The sequence below is a fragment of the Pan troglodytes genome, chromosome 7, assembly GCF_028858775.2.
Source record: "Pan troglodytes isolate AG18354 chromosome 7, NHGRI_mPanTro3-v2.0_pri, whole genome shotgun sequence".
NCBI classification, from domain to species: Eukaryota; Metazoa; Chordata; class Mammalia; order Primates; family Hominidae; genus Pan; species Pan troglodytes.
Window position 1 is genome coordinate 13443844 of NC_072405.2, and position 22886 is coordinate 13466729.

The 22886-nt window shown below is 40.2% G+C and overlaps 1 protein-coding gene across 18 annotated transcripts in view; it reads left to right on the forward strand.

The window, feature by feature from the left end:
* The window catches only part of MCPH1 (microcephalin 1), a 253530-nt gene that overhangs the window by 21428 nt on the left and 209216 nt on the right, over positions 1-22886 (forward strand). For 17 of the 18 annotated variants that reach the window (XR_010159115.1, XR_010159116.1, XM_009454770.5 and 14 more), the window contains 5 exon segments: positions 4054-4141; positions 8607-8721; positions 11524-11667; positions 14634-14723; positions 17003-18157. Coding sequence is in view for 16 of the 18 variants with exons in the window: in XM_009454770.5 (XP_009453045.3) it covers positions 4054-4141; positions 8607-8721; positions 11524-11667; positions 14634-14723; positions 17003-18157 (1592 nt within the window). In the remaining 2 variants the exon portion in view is untranslated. 18 annotated transcript variants of the gene reach the window in all.

The window sequence follows — 22886 nt, forward strand, 5'->3', positions numbered from 1 at the left end:
AACCTCCTAGGCTCAAGCAATCCTCCTGCCTCAGCTTCCTGAGGAGCTGGGACTACAGGCGTGTGCCACTATGCCTGGCTAATTTATTTTTATTTTTATTTTTGTAGAGACAGCTTTCTTGCTACGTTGCCCCCACTAGTCTCCAACTCCTGACCTGAAACAGTCCTCCTACCTCTGCCTCCCAAAATGTTGGGATTACACATGGGAGTTATTGCACCCGGCTCCTCCCATAAGTAAATAATCTATCTCTCTGTTACTTGTGGTGGGAGGAAAAAAAAAACACCTAGGTTATGTATAATACCTAATACGAGTACTTCGTAAGTAGTTATTATACTGTTTTTTTTTTTTTGTAACGGAATCTCGCTCTGTCGCCCAGACTGGAGTGCAGTGGCGTGATCTCGGCTCACTGCAACCTCTGCCTCCCAGGTTCAAGCGATTCTCCTGACTCAGCCTCCTGAGTAGCTGGGATTACAGGCACGCGCCGCCACGCCCGGCTAATTTTTGCATTTTTAGTAGAGACGGCATTTCCCCATGTTAGCCTGGATGGCCTTGAACCGCTGTCCTCCCGCCTCAACCTCCCAAAGTGCTGAGATTACAGGTGTGAGCCACCATGCCTCGCCTATACTGTATTTTTTTTTTATTTGGCCTTACTATAGCTTTTTTACATGATAAACTTTGTAATTTTTTAAATTTTTTGACTCTTTTGTAATGCCTTAAAATACGTTGTACAACAGTATAAAAATACCTTATATCTTTATCAGCTTTTTCTATGTTTTAATTTTAATTTTTACTTTTAAACTTAAAAAAAAAAAAAACTAGGACACGAAGACACACATTAGCCTGGGCCTACACAGGGTTAGGAACATCAGTATGTCGCTAGGCGATAGGAATTTTTCAGCTCCATTATAATCTTATGTGATCACTGTTGTGTATGTGGTCTGTCATTGACCAAAAGGTTGTTATGCGGCATATAACTGTATTCACAGAGTTGTGCAACCGTCACCACAATTTAAAAACATTTTCGTCACCTCAAAATGAAACTTGCACCCCTTAGCCCTATCCCCTATTCTCCCGCCAGCCAAGGCAGCCTCTAGTCTACTTTCTTTCTCTGTGGATTTTCCTTTTCTGGACATTTCCAATAAGCGGAATCATATGATATACGGCCTTCATGTCTGGCTTCTTTCTCTTAGCATAATGTTTTCAAGGTTCAGCATGTTGTCATCTGTATTAGAATTTTTTATGGTGGAATCATGTTCCATTGTATGGACACGTGCGCACGCACACACACACACACACACACACACACAGAAGAACTAAATATTACAAGGCTTATCATGAAAAACAATGGTCCCTTTCTTGACCCTTTTCACCCTCAATTCCTGTTCCCCAGAGGCAGCTCCTTTCACACTTGTGGCTGCTTCTGCAGATAAGCTGTTCGGTGACCTCCATATTTCTAAATACTGTGGCCGTATTGCTGTTTCGGTTTTTCAGTTTCAGATATTATCTAGTGACTTTCTGATAGGGAAGTGAGAATTTCATTTTTAATCTGCCCCTCTGAGTGCACCTCACTCCCACATACACTCATCTGCTGTTTGCATGGACACATTCATGTGTAGGCTCTTTCCACTCTTGATTGCAGTGTACATGATACATTTTGGTTAAATCGGTAGTTTATGTTTACATCATTATGACTGTGGAAGTTGTGTGTTAGGCTGAATCTCAGAGTGAACCATGAATATATTTCCTTTCATGGAAAACTTTTTGTTTTCCCTGAGCTTAGCCTGGTGTCCTTTGAGTCCAGAGCTTCTCAGGCTCCAGTTATGTGAACATGGACCCAGTGCCCCCATTGGACACTGGGTGGCAGTGAGTGGGCACAGGCAAGGAGAGAAGGAGAGTCGCTCCCTCTTTTCAGCCTTCCACCCTCCGCTCTCTGCACTTTGCCCCCTGTCCTTTGCCCCCTGCCCCACCCCAGACTGCTGTGGCTTCACCTGCGCCTCCTGCCCTTGAGGGGTTCTGAGCTCCAGGTTCTGAGCTCCAGATGGACTCCTCCCCCGCCCCAGCTGCCAAGCTTGGGTTTCCCTTTTTTTTTTTATTTGTTTGATTTCATTTCCCCAGACAGCTCTTATCTACTCTTTATTTTTGTTCGTTTATGTCTTTTTGTTTTCCTTTACTATCATTTTATTGGGGTTTTGGGGGTCAAGAGAAAAGCATGTGCTCAGTCCACCAGATTTAACCAGAGGTCAAAAACCTTCCATTTTTATTGTCTAAATATTATTCAGTTAAGGATTCCCCCTCCCTATCTTAGTCCCCAACTGCCTTTGCTGAATCTTTAGCGTCTCCTGCCACAGTTATTGCAGTATTCCCTGACTGGCCTCCTCGTCCTGGACCAGTGATCTGCCCACGACCCCTCTCTCACACCTGTCCCCATGCCCCAGACCCACAGGACAGGGTCCAAGCTCATTAGCTTAGAAAGTACAACCCTTGGAATCACATGAATTCTTTTTTTGTTGATAGTCTCCTAAGTTGCATTCATTCACTCAGTCATACAAATGGTGTATGTTTTCCCCACAATGTCACCCTGTTTGCTGCACTGTGCTTGAGTCTATGCTCTGCTTCCAGATGGAAGATCTGTGTCCTCCCACATCTGCCTCCTTGTCAGAGTTGAGTCTGGTGATCATCTCTGACCTGAAGCTTTCTCTGAACCATACTCGTTACGCAACTTTTTGCTGCTTTTCTGCCTGGTTGTACTTCTCTTGTTACAATTACTGCACTGTATTCTTTTTTAAATTTGTACATTTTTGCAGATTTCTCTGATGCCTGGCTTAATAGAAGACAGTTGCCTTCTCATATCTGCCTCTGCGTTCAGTGTATTGGGGTAGCACATGTCGTTTTGCTTCTGAAAACTCCACTGCATTGTATACTGAGGGGATAATGCGAGATGAGAAAGGAAAATCACATGTTAGTGTTGTTATAAAGATAGTATTGACTTTGCACACCCTCAGAAGGGGGTCAGGGATGCCAGGATGACATTCACTACCCTAGTGTCACTTACCACATTGCATAGACCATACTGTGCCGTACAGAGGCACATATTTCTGAAACTTCCTTCATTCCTAATATATTTTGTAGAAATTTCTATATCAATATGGATATGTGTTTTTTATTGCAGTGTACTTTATTTTTTCAAATAACTGTTCGTGTGTTAGATGTTGAACGGTGATAGGCCTGTGAGGGATAGTTGGAGAGGTGCGTAGAGGACTTATTATAAAAACACTTGAACAGCAGATGAGTGAGAATATGCTCTAAACATGGGAGTGACAGAAGGTTTTTATCTAGGTTGGGAAGAAATTTAAGATTAATATTTCAGGAATGTATGAGTGAATTAGAAGAGGAGAAACAAATAGTAGGGCAGGAGATCATTTAGAAAATCATAATTATTTAGACTTGAGTGACAGAATGCTAAGAAGGAGATAAGGGTCACAGGAATCCAGAGATACGAAGGTGGACAGGAGAAATGGCAGGTGTGTCCACAGGGCAGGAGGAGGAGGCTTGGCAATGCGGAGCATTGGTTGCACACCCGGGCCTTGGGGCTGATGGTGGTGTCTGGACAGAAACACAAAAAGGACAGCCCAATTTTGGAGGAAAGAGATGTCCTCTGACTTCAATTTCTTTACGTCCCTTCTACCTCTAAATTATCTGTTTTATGGCCTGTTTACTATTAAATGATCCATTTAATAGCATTTACTCTTAGCTTTATGAGTACCATGCACTAATAATTTTGAAGTATACTACAAGTCAAAAATTGTTGTGTAAAAATTGTACTTCCTTTACCTGCCTCTTGCTTCTGTTATACTTAAATACCAGATAGAGATGATTTTGGGAAGTTTGATTTATACTGACTTTTGTATTTGCTGTTGTATTTATTTTTTAAAAGTCTGTTAAAATGACCTAGCTATGGATTTCTTAAATTGCTAATACATGTGCAGATTTAGTGCTGTGTCAATGTATAATAGAAGCAAATACTCATTAGACTACCTTAATTTAATTATACAGATGCAGGACAGCTGGAGCACACATTGATGAATCATTGTTTCCTGCAGCTAATACGAATGAACACTTACCAAGCCTAATTAAAAAAAAAGTAAGTACATGATTTCAATGTAGATAATGGCAATTAGGAATTTATTCGTTTTTATTTTTTATTTCTAGAAAATAAAACTTCTAGAAATATATTCAAGAGTTGTCTTAAATATGCTATTGATGATATTGTTCTTTTCACATAGCATTTTAAAGTGAATTACAGAGATTATTTTATCCTATGACTTCTTCGATAACATTTGTATGAAATGGAAAAGCCTGTGGTTGGCCATGGGAAGACTAAAAGGTGCCAAGAGACAAGCAAACATTTAGGTGCTTTGGTAATTACCTCAGAATGAAGTTTGTTATATCTGTAGCCAAAATACCTGCATTCTGTTTAGCCAGATAAATCTCAAAAGTCCGATGGACCTACATCCAAGTGTGCAAAGTCATTTATTAGGAAAATCTGCTGTACAAATACAGTTGTCCTTCATTATCCACAGAGGATCAGTTCCGGGACCCCCACAGATAACAAAATCCACTGATGCTCAAGTCCGTTATATAAAATGCGATAGTATTTGCATGTAACCTACACAAATCCTCCCGTATACCTAAGAAAGAATTGTTTGTAGAGACAGGGTCTTTCTATGTTGCCCAAGCTAGTCTCAAACTCCTGGCCCCAAGTGATTCTCCTGCCTCAACCTCCCAATTGGGATTACAGGCGTGAGCCACTGCACCTGGCTCCTCCCATGTACTTTAAGTAATCTCTGGATTATTTAAAATACCTAATACAATGTGAATGCTTTGTAAATTGTTGTTACACTGTATTTTTTTTTAATTTGTGTTAAATTTTTTTTCTTTTGAATATTTCCAATCGCGACTGGTTGAATCCACAGATCTGGAACTTGCAGATACAGAGGGCAAACTGTAGAGTTAAAGACATTGCTTTCATTTGAGATCGAATTCACATTTTAACCACAACCTTTTCGGCTTTCTATTTATGTAAAAGTTCTAATTGTGATTTCTTTATCTGAGGGTACTTTACTCTGAAACATCACAGCCAGTTTGTTTTCACATGAGATTCTCTGTTAGAGGGAGGATTTGATGACTTTCTCCAAACTGAACTACATTTCCTGTAGACTAGAGGAGAAATAACTGTGAACTTCACATTTCCTGAAAATAGTAAATGATATTTCTTCGTTACATTTCATCTCAGACAAGCCATAGTTTGCCCATGCAGTGATGGATGAACTTCTTCAGTCTTACCTGATTATAGGTGAACAAGTGTTCAGCAGTCTCTGGACTCCCTGTGACATGCTAAAATCAAGTGTTTATTGTAAAAACACATCAGTAGTACATACATATTTTCTTTGTAAAACATTTAGTAAACACAGACATCTCTTTGATTGCTCTCCCTCAATGTAAGCAGCTTTCAATTTGATGAGTATCCTAGGTGGCATTTCTTCAGTACATTACACACATGTACACACTCACACATGCATGCTTGACGTGAAGGGGCTCTGCTATCTTATGTGTATCATTTGGTGAGTTGCCTTCTCTTCCCCAATTAACAATATGGTTTTGACCATTTCATGTCCGTAACTTTGACTCTACTCAGTTTTCTGTATTGCATTATACATTGTGACTGTTTTTCCGGTATTCATATACTTTTAGTCACTGTCAGTTTTTGCTAAGTATATTACTTAAGCCACATATTTGAGTTTATTTCTCCAAGTCAGATACCTAGAGATAAAATTACTGGGTAAGAATACATACACATTTTGATTTTACCAGTTCCACCAATCATATGCAAGATGACCTATTTCTTGGCCAGATACAGTGGCTCACACCTGTAATCCCAGCACTTCAGGAGGCCAAGGCGGGCAAATCAGTTGAGGCCAGGAGTTTGAGAGCAGCCTGGCCAACATGGCGAAACCCCATCTCTACTAAAAATACAAAAATTAGCCCAACCTGGTGGTGCACACCTGTAATCCCAGCTACTCAGGAGGCTGAGGCAGGAGAATTGCTTGAACCCAGGAGGTGGAGGTTGCAGTGAGCCCAGATCATGCCACTGCACTCCAGCCTGGGCAACAGCAAGGCTCTGTCTCAAAAAAAAAAAAAAAAAAAAAAAAAAAAAACCTATTTCGTGCTACTCTGACCAATATTGGATGTTACTAATCTTTTTAATTTTTCCTAATCTGAAGCATTAATGACTGCTTGTACACTTTACCACTTTAATTTTCATGTCTAAAAACCTTCCCTTTCCTTCTCTTTTCCAAATGTAATTGCAAATTAATCCCGACTCAAGGCCTTATTCTTTTGGGTCCTTGAGATGGTTCTGTGCATCTGTCTCCCCCCTCACCCTGTCTGCTGCCTGCCTGCCCAGCTTGCTGTTCCTCAAGCATGCCAATCGTATTTCTGTTTCAGAGCCATTGCGTTATCTGTTCCCTCTGTCTGGAACATTCTTACCCCAAAATCCTTACACATGACCCGTTTTCCAGCCTCCCTATGGCTTTGTGCAGATGTTACTTTCTCTGTGAGACCTATCCTGCCACCCGTTTATACCAGCAGTTCCTTCCCACTTGTGCCAACTATGCAAGTCTCTTTTCATCTGCAGTGCTGACTGGCACCTCCTAACACATTGTAGTAATGTGGGCAGTTTGATGGAATACAGTTGCTAGAGAAGATTCACAGGACCCCAAAATAACAATGTGTCCAACCTGCACCATACCTGAGAACCAGGGAGTGCAAGATGGAGTGTCTTCTTGTATACTGCTGGCCCTGAGTCTATATAAACCAGCCCCACTGGCAGAGCCTCCAGGCAAATCCTTCATCTCACTACTCATAAACAATGTTGACAGGCCAGCACAATCTGTCCCCAAACTTCCCGGACCTGTGGCTATAAAGCACCACTGTCTAATTAGTACATTTTGTGTCATGCAGGTACTTTAGTGAAAGCAGTGCAGGCCGGTTCCAAGCCTGTTGAAATGAACCTCCCAAGACACATACAATTTACTTATTTATTATGTTTATTTGCTGTCATTCCTTACCAGCATACAAGCTCCATGATGACAAGGATCTTTCTAGGTTGCAAGACCAGCGCCTGACATAAAGTCATGTTTTTTGTCAATAAATGAGTGAATAACTAACAGAGCAAGATCCCCAGTATAGGCATTAGCCTTGAATAGCTAAAAGAAGTTCTTTCTATGAGACTGGAGCAAAAGAAGTTAGCGTTTACGTGGGTAGCTAGCTACCCATGTAAGCAAATTTGGGCTGGTAGCTTCGCGCTGAAAACCAAGGAACCTAGACAGATGACTTAAATTTCCCTGGGGTCCTATAAGAAAGAAGTCAGGCATAAAAGTGTTATAGGTAGAATCGATGTGAAGTTCAGTATGCGTATTTGTGCTGATGGCTGGGCTAAAGACGGGAAGTCAATGGGCAGTTCCAAGAACAGAAAGTGGGGTGGGTAAGGCTGGGAAAGTGAGGTGTGTTTCAAAGGAAACATTTCCCCTGTCTGAGGATGGTTAAGAGTAGAGTTAACCCAAGACCTTCCTGTGGATATCAGCCTGGGGTTTCATGTGTTTGTGAGTGTAGTTACAGTTTTTGGGTTTTACTGGCTGATTGGAGTTACTGTGATTTAATGACGGTAGGGCAAGAATAATAATGGTTCTTTTCTTTGGTAATTATAAAATAGAAATTGTTTTATTACTGTGTCATGGTCTTGCAGGGAGGATGATGTGAGAATAGTGCTACCAAGCAGGCAATGGGCTTGCTGCCAACCCACATAGAGTCCAAGATCATGCCACTTGTTTTGAGAAAAGAAAGGCTTTATTGCAAGTTGCCTGGCAAGGAGACAGGAGGAAACTCTCAAATCTGCCTCCCTGAGGTGGGGGCTCAGGCAGTTTCATAGGCAGAGAAAACAAAGTGTGATCTGATTGGATCTTGCAATGAGGTGATGCTGGGAGGTGTCATCTGACTGGGTTGTGTCACAAGGTGATGCCAGGGCTCAATCTGATTGGATCATGGATTATGCCATCAGGTGTTTACTCCTTAATTTGGCCCCCGTTCCTTGGTCTAAGTGCTTAGGTTCTGCCCGTGGTTACATGCTTGGTTCCCCTGGGCATGCTCAAGTGACATAACTTGCAACTTCAGGGGCCGTGGCAATTAAACAGTTCACCATTTTGATACACAAAGTTGAACTAGATTGGGCTGGTTTGGTGGTAAGAACAGCAAAAAATCGAAAGAGACTGGCTAAAAACTTTCATGGAAACTAAGAATGCTAGGATCATGAAAATGTCTCACAAAACATAATACAGAGCCTTTTATACAGTCTTTTAAATTCTGTCCATTTTCTTTATAACTGCACAAAAAAAAAATATTGCCAATTCACATACAGTGCAAGAAACACCTCTTTTAGAATTTTTTATTACTGATGTTATAAAAGGTATCAGAAATGTATGCGAAAGGGGTTTTTCTCCTGCCTTAAGCAGTTGCAGTACAGCATTAATTTTTGTGTTCTTTTTGCACAGCGTAAATGTATGCAGCCCAAAGATTTTAATTTTAAAACACCAGAAAATGATAAGAGATTTCAGAAGAAATTTGAGAAAATGGCTAAAGAGCTACAAAGGCAAAAAACAAATCTAGGTAAGCTAAGAAATATAATACAGTTCTTTGCATTTGTGTCCATACATCTTGTTTAATTTGCATGATGACTAGTGGGATTCAGCATGAGAGAGCTGATGAAGACTATGATAGCTTTACTCTATGAAGGAGAAAACAAAATGTCAGGAGCCTGCGGGAGACTTGACTGGGAGCCATAATAGAGCCACGCAGCTTGAGCTAATCGACCACAGTCTTAACCATTCATCAAGGTGGTCGAACTTTTTATTTTCGGGAATGATTTCAGAAGAAAAGCAAACTTTGGCTAATAAGCGTTATTGAAATAAATACCTATTTATTTCTTCTTTATATATAACTTTGTATTTTTACCTAATTGGCATTTTTGTTTTGTTACCCTGAATAGGCAAATCTTAGATGATACATTAGTTTAGTGATTTGGGAAAATACTTTAGAATATTATGTTCTATAACAAGATGTCTTAGAAAAAAATATGTATTCTTATATATATATATATATATATATATAGTTAAATAATATTTTTATATATAAGAATATTATGGGCTGGGCACAGTGGCTCACGCCTGTAATCCCGACACTTTGGGAGGCAGAGGCGGGCGGATCACGAGGTCAGGAGATCGAGACCATCCTGGCTAACATGCTGAAACCCTGTCTCTGCTAAAAATACAAAAAAATTAGCTGGGAGTGGTGGCAGGCGCCTGTAGTCCCAGCTACTTGGGAGGCTGAGGCAGGAGAATGGGGTGAACCTGGGAAGCAGAGCTTGCAGTGAGCCGAGACTGCACCACTGAACTCCAGCCTGGGCAACAGAGTGAGACTCCAACTCAAAAAAAAAAAAGAATATTATGAAACATTAAAATACTTTGTATGTTTTTGGTATTTCTCTTTTGCCTTTTTCACTGTCCTCTAAATTCAGTATTTCCTACTAATTCTGACACAGCATTGCTACAGATAAGCAATTATGGTCACTAGAAATTCCTAGGAAGCATTAATTCCTCTAGTTTTTGTTTTCTTTGTTTTAATCTATGTTACTATGTCACAGATTCTCTATTCTGTGTTTTGAAATTATTCAAATAGAATTGTCGAGATTTATTTTATTTATTTTTTTGAGATGGAGTCTTGCTCCGTCACCAGGCTGGAGTGCAGTGGTGCGATCTTGGCTCACTACAACCTCCACCTCCCGGGTTCAAGCAATTCTCCTGCCTCAGCCTCCCGAGAAGCTGGGATTATAGGGGCGTACCACCACGCCCAGCTGATTTTTGTATTTTTAGTAGAAACAGGGTTTCACCATGTTGGCCAGGATGATCTCAAACTCTTGACCTCGTGATCTGCCCGCTTCAGCCTCCCAAAGTGCTGGGATTACAGGCGTGAGCCACCGCGCCTGGCCAAGATTTATTTTAAATCTGTGATGATAATGCGACAGAACTGGGTAGAAGAGTTAGCCCACATAGTGCTGCCACATAATTTTCCAGAAACATGGCTTGCATCATTTGTTTCATGCTCAGCCCTCCCGCTGCCTCACCTGGTGCGTGTCCATCCTTCCTTCACACCAGCTGTCTGGTCTTCGTCAAAGCTCAAGCCAGAAACGTGCAATCGTCCTTGACATCTCCTTCTTCCTGACACTAACCCCCATCAAGACCATGGCTCTGCTTCTGAAGTCGTTGTTTGACTTCTTCTGTTTTCTCCTTCCCTCCTCTCTCCCCTGATGCCTGGATCATCCCTCCTGCACCACTGCAGCCACTCCTTACGCTGCCCTCCACTGTCTCCTTACAGTTCGTCTCTGTGCTGCAGTCACAATGGTGAAAACTTTAAATCAGAAGGACATCCCCTCCCTGGTTTAAAATTTCTTGGTGTCATCCCAAGGAAAAATATTCAGGATAAAATCCTGTATTTAACATAGCCTCCAATTTACTAGGTCCTTTATGATCTGGCCTCTCTTTCTAGCCTCATAGCAATATTGCACACTCTCCTATAATTCTTTATACTTTTGTCACTTTGGCCTTCTTTCCTATGTCAGTGACAGTGTATTTGAAAATACTTTGGCAACATGGTAATGATAGATACAAAATTTTCTTCTTAGACCAAATATGTATCGTAATTAAAAACTATATGTATAAAGTATTAATGATTCAACTAATGTACATTTGTATATTGTCAGAACTACAGTAAGGGTTATTCAGGCTTAAGAGTCCCAAAGGAGAATATATTAAATGATTCTTGGTATTTTTTTGTTGGGGGTGAGTATCAAAGTTCTGAAGGGCTCTTTGAGCATATGCAAGGTAGCATTCCAGAAAAAAACACAACTCCGCACCCACACAAAACGAGCTCATAACTTCATGGTTCCGGGACCGTGCTGATCCCACTTCATGCAGTCAAGTTCATGTCTGGGTCTGTGAGTGTGTTTGAGGGTAGGAGTGATGGTTAATGGGGGCAGTTTCTGAAACCTGAGACAAGAAACAGAAACTAAATTGCATTCCAGCTTTACAACTTTTAACTTCTGTGTCTCAGTCTTTGTCTTCAAGTGGGGATACTGATTTGGGTTTGGATTTGAGGTTGGATGCACTAAAGCATATATTGTTCTTAGCACAGTGCTTGGTGAGGGCAGTTGCTCAGCAGATGTGAGCCAGCAGCTGTAGCAGCAACATCACTGCCTGTGGAGGTGGTGGAGGTAGAATATTAGCAGGAGTAGGTAATGATGTTGAAAGGGAAGAAGGAAAACGGGGTGTGGGGGGTTGTTCTTTAAAAGGAATCACATTCCTGAAGTATGAAGGCGCTTTTTGGTCTTAAAGTGGATTTTTTGTTTATTTTCAGATGATGATGTACCTATTCTCTTATTTGAATCTAATGGTTCATTAATATATACTCCCACAATTGAAATTAATAGTAGTCACCACAGCGCAATGGAGAAGAGATTACAAGAGATGAAGGAGAAAAGGGAAAATCTTTCCCCCACCTGTAAGTAATTAGTTTGTAAAATGAAAATTATGCAAATAGCCGATTAAATTATGGTGGAAAGCTTCTTTTTTCTTTGCCTAGATATTTTAATGTTTCCTGGTAGTAACACATTTTGACTTATTTCATGGCTGGCTTTGTTTTCCAGAAAATCTTATGCATCATTAAGATTTTTGAAGCATATGTTGGGTGTATAGTATTCTTCAAGTTTAAAATCCTATTTGTTGTAGCTCCTTTGTAATTTCTATTATCTTTGGAATTTTTTCTTTCTTTTTTTTTTAAAAAAAAATGAATCATGTCTTTTTTTTTTTTTCTGAGATGGAGTTTTGCATTTGTCACCCAGGCTGGAGTGCAGTGGCGCGATCTGGGCTCACTGCAACCTCCCGAGTTCAAGTGATTCTACTGCCTCAGCCTCCCGAGTAGCTGGGATTACAGGCGCCTGTCACCACTCCTGGCTAATTTTTTTTTGTTTTTTTTGTATTTTTAGTAGAGACAGGGTTTCGCCATGTTGGCCAGGCTGGTCTTAAACTCTTAACCTCAGGTGATACACCCGCCTCGGCCTCCCAAACGGCTGGGATTACAGGCGTGAGCCACCGCTCCTGGCCGTGAATCATGTCTTTTGAAGGAATTTGCTTTAGATTAATGTATCTAAGGAATCAGTTTGTTTTTCATTATTTCTTTTATCTTTAAAATTTTTAATTACTGAAGTGTAATTCACATTTTAATAAAACATTTATCAAAGTAGCTAATAGTAAAAGTTCATCTTGATACCCATCTAATTGTACTCTTCTACCTGGGGGTAACCAGTATTTTAAGTTTAAGTGTTTTTCCAGATCTGTTTCAGTGTATCAGATATCTGTGTATACATGAAAAAGATACGGGTTTGGTTTCTGTGTGGAGGTGTAATTTCTGTTTTACCTAAATTAGATAATGACATATGTATTATTATCCGCTTTATTTACTTAAGAGTATCCTGGAGGGTTTGTTTGCAGCTTAGTTGTTGTAGACCTATTTTTGTTTTAAGATGCTCAAAGTAGTCTACAGTTTTGATATTGAAAATCTTTTGGTGGGTTTTTTTTCCCAGTTATTAGCAATTGTGTTGCAGTTTTTATTCTTTTTTTAACCATATGGTTTGGTTGTTCTTGTTTTTTTGTTAAGCCATTTTCCTTTCTCTAGACATAAGTCTTTCCAGCTTCCCACCCCGACTTTTTACTGTTATAACCCCTGCATGTGCCTACGTGAATCCTTGTATTTCTGAGTACTTCGTGTATTTCAATAATACTAATTCATACATGCAGAATTTGATTTTTTAAAGATATAGAGTCTCCCTGTGTTGCCCAGGCAGGACATGCACTCCTGGGCTCAAGTACTTCTGCCTCACCCTCTCAAGTAGCTAGGAATACAGGTGTGTGCCACGATCCCTGGCTTATTGATAGATATAGTCAAATTATCCTTCAAGAAATTTGAGTCATCTTATTGTCACCAGTTGTTTATAAGAATGCCCCTTTCTCCATACTTGGAAAACTGAATGGCATTAGCCTGTAGCCTTTTTCAGTCGGAAGCTTAAAAAACTGGATCTGTTCTTTAAGTTACTTTTGATTAGAAGCAGGTTTAAGTGCCTTTTCATATTACTGACTGACTTACCGAATGCAGCTTTTAATGTGATCAACTATTACCTCGCTTAATTTTATGTCCTTTGTCCATCTGTATCAGTTAAGGTTAGTTTCGGCTGCATATAACAAAGACAAAAACCAATGTCTTACAATCGATAGAATTGCCTTTCTCTGTCTTGCCTAGTTCAGAAGTAGGCAGCCAGGGCTGGGATGCCATTCCATGGTGTCTTTAAGAAACTAGGTTCCCATCTTTCTGTTGTACCTGCCTGGCTTTTCTTGCAAAATGTGTGTGCCTCCCAGCTGAGGCATCTCCTTTTGACAGCCTTACCAGACGTCTATCCAATATTCCTGTCTAATTCCATTGGCTGGAATGTGGTCATATGGCCACCCCTTTTGCAAGCAAGACTGAAATGTAGTCTTGACTGGGGTGCATCGCTGTCCTGATAAAATCAAAGTTCTGTTGTTAAGAAGAAGTGAGAATGGACATTGAGGTAGATAACTAGCTGTGTCCCAGGTGGACATCCAAATTGTTTCAGTGTGCAATTATGTGTATAAACTAATTTGCCTTAAACTTTACTTTTTCTATTACTTTGCAGTGTTAATTCTGCTACTTTACTGCGTCCAGTACAGTTTAAAACTTAACTGAAAATTTTATGTGTGCTTCCCTTCCTTATCTTGGTTTATTCTCTTTTTTTGCTGAAGTTTTCTCAGAAAAGTATCCTTTTGAGTCTCTAAAAAATATCTTTGGATATGAGATCCAAACATTTCTTTTGTTTCTTGACTATTGTATGAACCGCCTTTGAAGATAATACTTACGATCTTATTTGTTAAGTCATTGACATCCTAAGTGTTTTCTATGAAACCTCTAGGATTTCTCAACCCAGCACAGCTGACATTTGGGTCTGGGTAATTCTTTGTTGGGGGCACTGCCCCGTGTGTGGTAGGAAGCTCAGCAGCATCCCTGCCTGTCCCCACTAACACTAGCAGTGTATCCACTGCTCTCCCTCACTGGCGATATCCAAAAATGTGTCCAGACATTACCAAATATCTGCTGGGACCCCAACGTCACCTCTGGTTGGGAAGCAGTGCTCCAGTTTTAGAGGTAACTATGATGAGCATCCTTGAACAAAAATCCATGATTATCAAATAAGAAGACTAGAACAGACTGGAAATGTTCACTTAATTCTGTTGAGCTTCTGATGAGATTCAGGCAAGTTGACTTTAAGATCCCTTCTAACTTTGTGATGATAGGATTTAATAGAATCACCTATGATTAATAGGAGGACTTCCTGCTGGCTTCGTCTGCTAAGAAATACTGAAACTTTATCTAATGCAGTGTCTTGGTCCTGTTTTTAGCTTCCCAAATGATTCAGCAGTCTCATGATAATCCAAGTAACTCTCTGTGTGAAGCACCTTTGAACATTTCACGTGATACTTTGTGTTCAGGTAAAATTTTTATTTTCCTTTCTGTGATATATTTAAGTTTTGAGAATAATATGATTTTCTGATTTAGAATTTCATGTAGCAACTTCTGATGAGTAAAATAATTAGTTAAAACTAGAACTTCTAAATTTCCCCCTGAAATTAGGTATTATAATAAAATTAAGGCATGAGTTAAACTTCCTTTTTGGTTCCTATAGGTTTTTTTTCCTAGGCATTTGCTTTCTTGCTACAGAATCCATTGCTCTATTGAAAAAATTATTGTGAACGTATATGAACTAATCTGTATGCAGTTTAAACTACATAGAACTGAGGTCAGAGCTAAGGAAATGTTGTTTCACACAGTGTATAATTAACACAAGGAACCTGTTATTGAACGGGGTCAGTGAAGTATGTAAAGATCGTCAGTTGAGGAGATAAATAGCGGACTTCTAATTAGAAGCAGAAAGAACACTGGTAGGAATTAATGCAGTTAGTTCCATGTTACGCACATACATGTTTGTAATGTGGGAGCCCTAGTTCCACTTAGGATGGTAATTTTTCATGGTCCTATCTTCTTTGTACCAAATTTCTTACAGTTTCTTCACCTAGTCCCCAGTGGGGCTCAAGTAAGTAGCAGTGATCCCTGAAAGTACTATGTTCAAAAGTGCTTGAGATGTTATGGAACATTTATCATGAAAGCCACAGCAATGACAAAGCGCAAGATGGCATCAAGATATTAGAAGTTTCAACCAAAGCCTCCTTTCAGCACAGGGTTAATCCTTGTACTCTCACCTCTGTGTGCTGGAATTATTTACCCATTTCTCTTAAACAGTCTCCATCTTTTTATTTTACACTTGTTACATTTATTTCCTAGAAGTTGGAAACAAGTGATAATAATAGCTAACATTGATTTCATTATTGTTGTTGTAGGCACTCCTCTAAGTGTCTTATTCACTGTTATCTCATTTATTCTCCCATTAGCCTTAAGAGGTAGGTTCCATCACCATCCCATTTTGCCAGTGAAAAACCAGGACACGGAGGTCAAACAGCTTGTCCAAGGTCATGTGGTTTGTGAATGGCAAACCCAAGCTTCTCACTTAGGCAGTCTGACATCACAGATTACACTCTTAGTGACATGTCACATTGCTTATCGGGTTTTTGAAAAGTGTGATAAAACATAAAACAATTTTAGATGCTGAATAAGATATATTCAGCATCTAAAATTAAAAGTGACCTTATTTCCAACTACTGCCTTGAAGACACACATGGTGCCTCCTGCCCACTGGGCTTCCCTCACCTCCTGGGGCACAGTTGGAAGGGAAGCTTTGGTGGTTGCCTGTGTTCTTCCTTTTTAAAGTAGAACTTCAGTGATTTCAGATAGAGAGTTCTAACGGTCACTTACGTGACCTCCAGATTGAGCGATTTGTACAAAACACAGGCCCTCCACCAGCAAGTGCTGAGCCCCTATTGAGGGAGCCAGCACAGGACTAGAGACTTCTTCATATTCATTCCAGTAGCTTATAGCACAGTGACGGGCAGATGCCCACATGACCATGGGGCAGTATGATGCATGATGGTGTGTAGCAGAGGGGGCAAGGCCAGGGAGAGCTGGCAAGGGCAGTGGGAGGGTCCCAGGGATGTTGACAACCCAGGTGGGTTTGGAAGGATGAATTGTATTTACCCAGAATAAAGTGTGGAGGAAAGGGGAAGGCCCAGAGGGTACAGAGGAGTATAGAATATTTAGGAGGTAGCAGCAGCTTAGCATTACTCTCAGGAAATGAGTAATCCATATAAGAGTTGAAACATTAAAGCCTACCAAATGGCTCACTTTTGAATATCAGTGTAATATGAGGACTTTACTGAAAGACAGGGAAGGTAAGGGTGAGCTGTGTTCATTGAGGGAATGTTTCATGCAAGTCTAGAACTTTCCCTAGATTTTACAACAGTAGTTCTTAGGTTTTAGAATTATTGATCTCCTGGAAAATTTAGTGACAAACTATGGATGCTCTTTTGGAAAATGTGCACATGCATATGGAAATTTGCCTAAAATTTTTAGAAGTTTGTTATACCTCTTCTCTATCCCCACTGCTATCCCATACACCCATCAAAGCCCAGGTTCTCTAGTTAAAAATACTGGCCTAAAATGTACCCTTAAGTGGAAATGAGAAGAACTCAAATGTGGTTAATATAGTCTTCTTAACTAATAGCTGTACTTTAAAAGTTGTTTTATTGGTCAACTGAAAGTTGAATATAGAATAATTTAAACCACTTTTAAAAATTAGCTCTCCGTTAATGTTTTCCAGATGAATGCTTTGCCGGTGGCTTACACTCATCTTTTGATGATCTTTGTGGAAACTCAGGATGTGGAAATCAGGAAAGGAAGTTGGAAGGATCCATTAATGACATTAAAAGTGATGTGTGTATTTCTTCACTTGTATTGAAAGCAAATAATATTCATTCATCACCATCTTTCACTCACCTCGATAAATCAAGTCCTCAGAAATTTCTGAGTAATCTTTCAAAGGAAGAAATAAACTTGCAAAGAAATATTGCAGGTAAAATAGTCACCCCTGACCAAAAGCAGGCTGCAGGTGTGTCTCAGGAGACGTTTGAAGAGAAGTATCGTTTGTCTCCTACGTTATCTTCAACAAAAGGCCACCTTTTGATACATTCAAGACCCAGGAGTTCCTCAGTAAAGAGAAAAAGAGTATCACATGGCTCCCATTCACCTCCGAAGGAAAAATGCAAGAGAAAGAGGAGCATCAGGAGATCTATCATGCCGAGGCTGCAGCTGTGCAGGTCGGAAGGCAGGCTGCAGCACGTGGCGGGACCTGCCCTCGAGGCTCTTAGCTGTGGGGAGTCTTCATATGATGACTATTTTTCACCTGATAATCTTAAGGAAAGGAATTCAGAGAATCTTCCTCCTGAATCTCAGCTGCCATCAAGCCCTGCTCAGTTCAGCTGCAGAAGTCTTTCTAAGAAGGAGAGAACAAGCATATTTGAAATGTCTGATTTTTCCTGCGTTGGTAAAAAAACCAGAACAGTTGACATTACCAATTTCACAGCAAAAACCATCTCCAGTCCTCAGAAAACTGGAAATGGTGAAGGCCGTGCAACTTCGAGTTGCGTGACTTCTGCCCCTGAAGAAGCCCTAAGGTGTTGTGGACAGGCTGGGAAAGAAGACGCATGCCCAGAGGGAAATGGCTTTTCTTACACCATTGAGGACCCTGCTCTTCCAAAAGGACATGATGATGATTTAACTCCTTTGGAAGGAAGCCTTGAAGAAATGAAAGAAGCGGTTGATCTGAAAAGCACACAGAACAAAGGTACCACTTCCAAAATATCAAACTCCTCTGAAGGCGAAGCCCAGAGTGAACATGAGCCATGTTTTATAGTTGACTGTAACATGGAGACGTCTACAGAAGAGAAGGAAAACTTACCCGGAGGATACAGTGGAAGTATGTGAATCTCCTTTTCCAAGTCACCTTCGCTAAATAAACATGTAACAGTGCATCCATATTTTAAATTTATCACAACTTTTTCATAACTTATTTCCCCATTTACCCCTCTTTTTACTTAAAGAATGTGCATTTGATCATTCCAATGATAAACTGTTTAGGAACAGATGACTTGCTGTCTTGTGGAACTTCTAGACTTATTGGTTAAGTCTGTTAGGAATCTATTTCTCCAAGACTTTTCCTTCTTATAGGTCAAAAGGATAAGTAGTCCATAGTATGAATAACTGAGGGGAGTGAAGTCTTTTTCCTTATTCCATTGGAGTCTTGCGCTGCAGCGTGTGTAAAGATGCATACGATAGAGAGTTTTTTAAAACCTAGGTTCTTAATAGTGAGGCTATTTAAAGAAAGAAATTAAGGTAGCTTAAGCCATCGATTGTATCAAAGAGAAAGTGTGAAAAACTACTTTTAGAAATCTGTTGTCAATATTGATTTTTGAAGAAACTTTGGTCAGTGTTAACTATGAAGAAACATTTAAACATTTTTGCTCATTTGTAACAGGCCTTGTTTAACTTGTACTTATTTTGCTTGAAGCATCACTTGAAAAGGTTTACTCCTATTCATAATTTAATTGTAATTATAATAAACCATATCATTTTAGCAAAAGTCAAAACAATAAAAAATTTTGCACTTCACAGTTATAAGCACAAATAGGTTCCAGCAACCAAAATTGAAGAAATCTTGAACTTTGACCGTCTTCACCTAAAGATTAGGTTAAAATTTGAGTAAGAACGCATTCTCTCTGCATGATTTCTCTGCTCTACAAATGTTTTAACTGCCTCTTTGAAGGTGGAGAAGTCATGGTAGGGTTTGAAATCATCACAGACATGTTACATACCTTTTCCTTGAGTATACGCTCCCCAAAATTGTTTCACAAAAAGAATGAAAATAATTTTATATGTTTTTGGCCTGCTATTTATATCTTGGCTTTCTGAACATATATTAAATTTGACAAGAAACTGTATTTTATGTTCCATTAGCCTTAGTATGTGTTTTCAAAATATTTATTTTAAAATGTTGACTCAAAAGTTAATATAAAACAATAGATGTGTAAAATTCTTTGGTAGTTAAGAATATCCTGTTCTGAGGTTTACATTCTCCATCTTTCCAGTTTTCACCTTGTGTATTTTTTAAGCTTTTGAATAATAATGACATGGAAATGTAAATTAAGTAGGAAAAAGCTGGTAGCAAACAGTGTGGCATGGCCTAAAATCCCCGTGTTGTTGGGAGTGTGCTAGTCCTCGGAAGCAGGTGTGTTATGTTCTAGAACACTGCCCCCTGCGTCGACAGCCTCCGGGGTTGGGGGTAAGTAGAAGGGGGTGAGGGGCCAGCACTAGTTGACTCATGGCACCCTGGTGGAGACGGAGAGGTTTTTTCGCTCAGTGGTGCAGGCCATCAGGCAGGGGTGTCCAGGCAGGGCCCGGGTGCAACAAAACATTCTGTGTGCGCTAGTGCGAGAGGATCTTCTACAGTCATCTGCCTTACTTCATGCCATTACAGACAGATGGGAAGTCATTGGGTTCTAGGACATAAAAAGACCTACATGTTGGCTAGCCTAAATCTAACCCTTTTATAGTAATAAAGATTCATCAATGTTTTAAACTGTCCACTGTCAGCCACCTGGGACTCAGGTAAACCAACTCTCTTTGGGAATCTATCTTAGAAGATAAAACCATAAAGCCTTCAGTTTCAATGTCAGGGATGCACACTCTATATCTGGTGAAATTACGGAGGGGTGAAAACTTCTGTACAGCAAACTGTACCTCCAAATCTTTAATGTCGAAATAAAGGGCTTTTTTCCATTTCTGTTTTCAGTTCACTTTTACTTGTTGCTGTTGTCAGTATCTAAGATACAGTGTAAAAAAGTCTTCAAAAACAAGTTACAAAGAGCTTCAATACGCTGATAGAACGGGAACTGAGCGAGAAACAATTTTGGTTTTGTTTGGTTTTGTTTTTTGGTTTTTTTTTGAGACATAGTCTCGCTCTTGACGCCCAGGTTGGAGTGCAGTGGCACAATCTCAGCTCACTGCAACCTCCGCCTCCCGAGTTCAAGCAAGTCTCTGCCTCAGCCTCCCGAGTAACTGGGATTACAGGCACCCATCACCATGCCCAGCTAATTTTGTTGTATTTTTAGTAGAGCGGGGGTTTCACGTCTTGGCCAGGCTGGTCTTGAACTCGCGACCTCAGGATCTACCCTCCTCGGCCTCCCAAAGTGTTGGGATTACAGGCGTGAGCTACCGCGCCCGGCCAACAATTTTGTTTTCTAAAATCTTTAAAATCATTAATTTTTTTCTTTTTTACTTTTTTATTCTCTTAATTTTATAAACAGTACACAGATACATTCCCATTGTAACTAAGATTGCTAAGAAGACTAGAATTTCCATCTCCTCACTTGCCTCTTTTCACTAATTCACTTCCTAACTAATGAAAGACATGCACCCGTTGTGTCTCAGGTGCTCTTCAGGTTTGTGGGGACATAGAGAATGAAGCAGCGTGCACCCTCATAGAGGAAGACAAATAGTAAATAAGTGTATAACAATGTCAGCTAGCAAGCAGTTAATGATGAAAACAATAGTGCATTGGGTAGATAAGGTGACCAACGAAGGCTTCCCTGAGAAGGTGACATCCGATCACAGGCCTGGGGAGGGAGAGGGAGCCTGTGACTCTGTCAAAATCCATGTTTCAGCTGGAGGTAACAGCAGGAACAAATGTCCTGATGGAGGAACATGCTTGCAGGAACAACGGGGAGGCCAGTACAGCAAGGACTTCCTGAGCTGCAGGAAGGAGGTTGGAGAGGGGTAAGAGCCAGAGCTTTGGGACCTTGTCTCTGACAAGGCGGGCAGCTGTTTTGTTTTGAAGTGTGATGAGAAGCCATTGGGGCTTTTGAACAGGGGAGCAACCAAATCTGATTTAGGTTTTAAATGTAACCGTGGACACTGAAGAACAGACTGTGGGTTGGAGTGTTTGTCTGCATGAAGCAGTCACTGTCCACAGTTTAATAATTCCTTCCACACATTTCTTGTGTGTGTGTGTGTCTACAAGCATACAACTGCAAATAGATATTTTAAGAGAACTTTTTGCATGCATAGAATTATATTGCCTTAAAAATTGCTTTTTACAAAAGCAGTATGTCATATATTTACATATTGGTACCAGTAAATCTTCATTTTCTAATAGAGTCTATAGGTAGGGTCAGCACAATTTTTCTGTAACAGATCAGATAGTAAGTTTATTACGCTTCATGGGCAAAGAGACCAAATCGAGGTAGATGATTACATAATGAGAAAAAGACATTTTCCACAAAATTTTTATTGACACTGGAATACAGTTTTTTTTGTAATACAGGTCCATTAATGAGAAAAATAAAATAATTTGTGGGGGGCGAATAATAACATTTCATTTAATTGGAGTTAAGACTGAGTGTTCCCATCACCAACATTGATTGCAAATGTTTATTAAGGCTGATTTGTAATAAGATAGATTTTACGTATTTCACTTTTGAAAATATCTTTTCACACAGACAGATACTGCTGATTCGATGTCAGTCCACAGTTAGATAATTTGCATTGAGCATCTTCATTGCTTAGAAGACACTGATGGAATTCTCTTAGATTCTTCTCTCAATGCCTGCCTCTTAGCGTGTCCTTATACTGCAGATTCATCACTTGCAATTGAAAAATAGGTTGAAGCTCCTCAATTGTGCAGTTAAATGGGTTTTGAAATAGGAAATTCCGGCCAGCCATGATGGCTCATGCCTGTAATCTCAGCACTTTGGGAGGCCGAGGTAGGTGGATCACTTGAGGTCAGGAGTTCAAGACCAACCTGACCAACATAGTGAAACCCCATTTCTACTAAAATTACAAAATTAGCCAGGCGTGGTGGCACATGCCTATAATCTCAGCTACTTGGGAGGCTGAGGCAGGAGAATCACTTGAACCCAGGAGACAGAGGTTGCGGTGAGCCGAGGTCATGCCACTGCACTCCAGCCTGGGCAACGAGAGTGAAACTCCGTCTCAAAAAAAAAAAAAAAAAGGAAATTCCCTTTGCTCTTGCACTCATTCTGAAAAGTGCTGCTGTAGTTTGGGCTCAGGAAGTATGTCCACAGCCAGTTTGCATGGGAATGGAGATCTTCTTGTTTTAACCTCTGACAGCACAAGAGAGAATCGTTGCTTATTTGTGGAAATGTGTCCCGCCTGACCCTTGGCACTGCCAGTCACAGCTCTTCAACCACCGGAAGTCAGTTTGAATTGCCAAGTAGTTAAAGCCGACTGGTCATCCTGAACTAGTGCACAGCTTGGCTCCTAGTTGCTTTTCACGAAGGAGACACAGTGGTCCTATAGGTGCCGTGTGTTCACTAGCAAAAGCAGAAAAGTCCTTCCTATACCCCACTTGTCCATGGGTTTGATACAGATTTTCTTCTTTGCTGTGTGTGATGGATTTTTACGTGTCAGCACCTTGTACATACGTGTTGTGAGCTTATCTGAGCAATTTGGTCATGTCCAACTACCAGGGTCTTGTTCATCGATAATAGTCACCAGTTGTTGGAGGTCAATGATGGTTAACTACTCTTCTACCATCTATCTACCAGATCTTGTTGAAGGCAAGTATCAGAAAGACATTTATTAAACATTTATTGGCAAGCAATTAGGAAGTGGTCCACAAAAGTGACCAA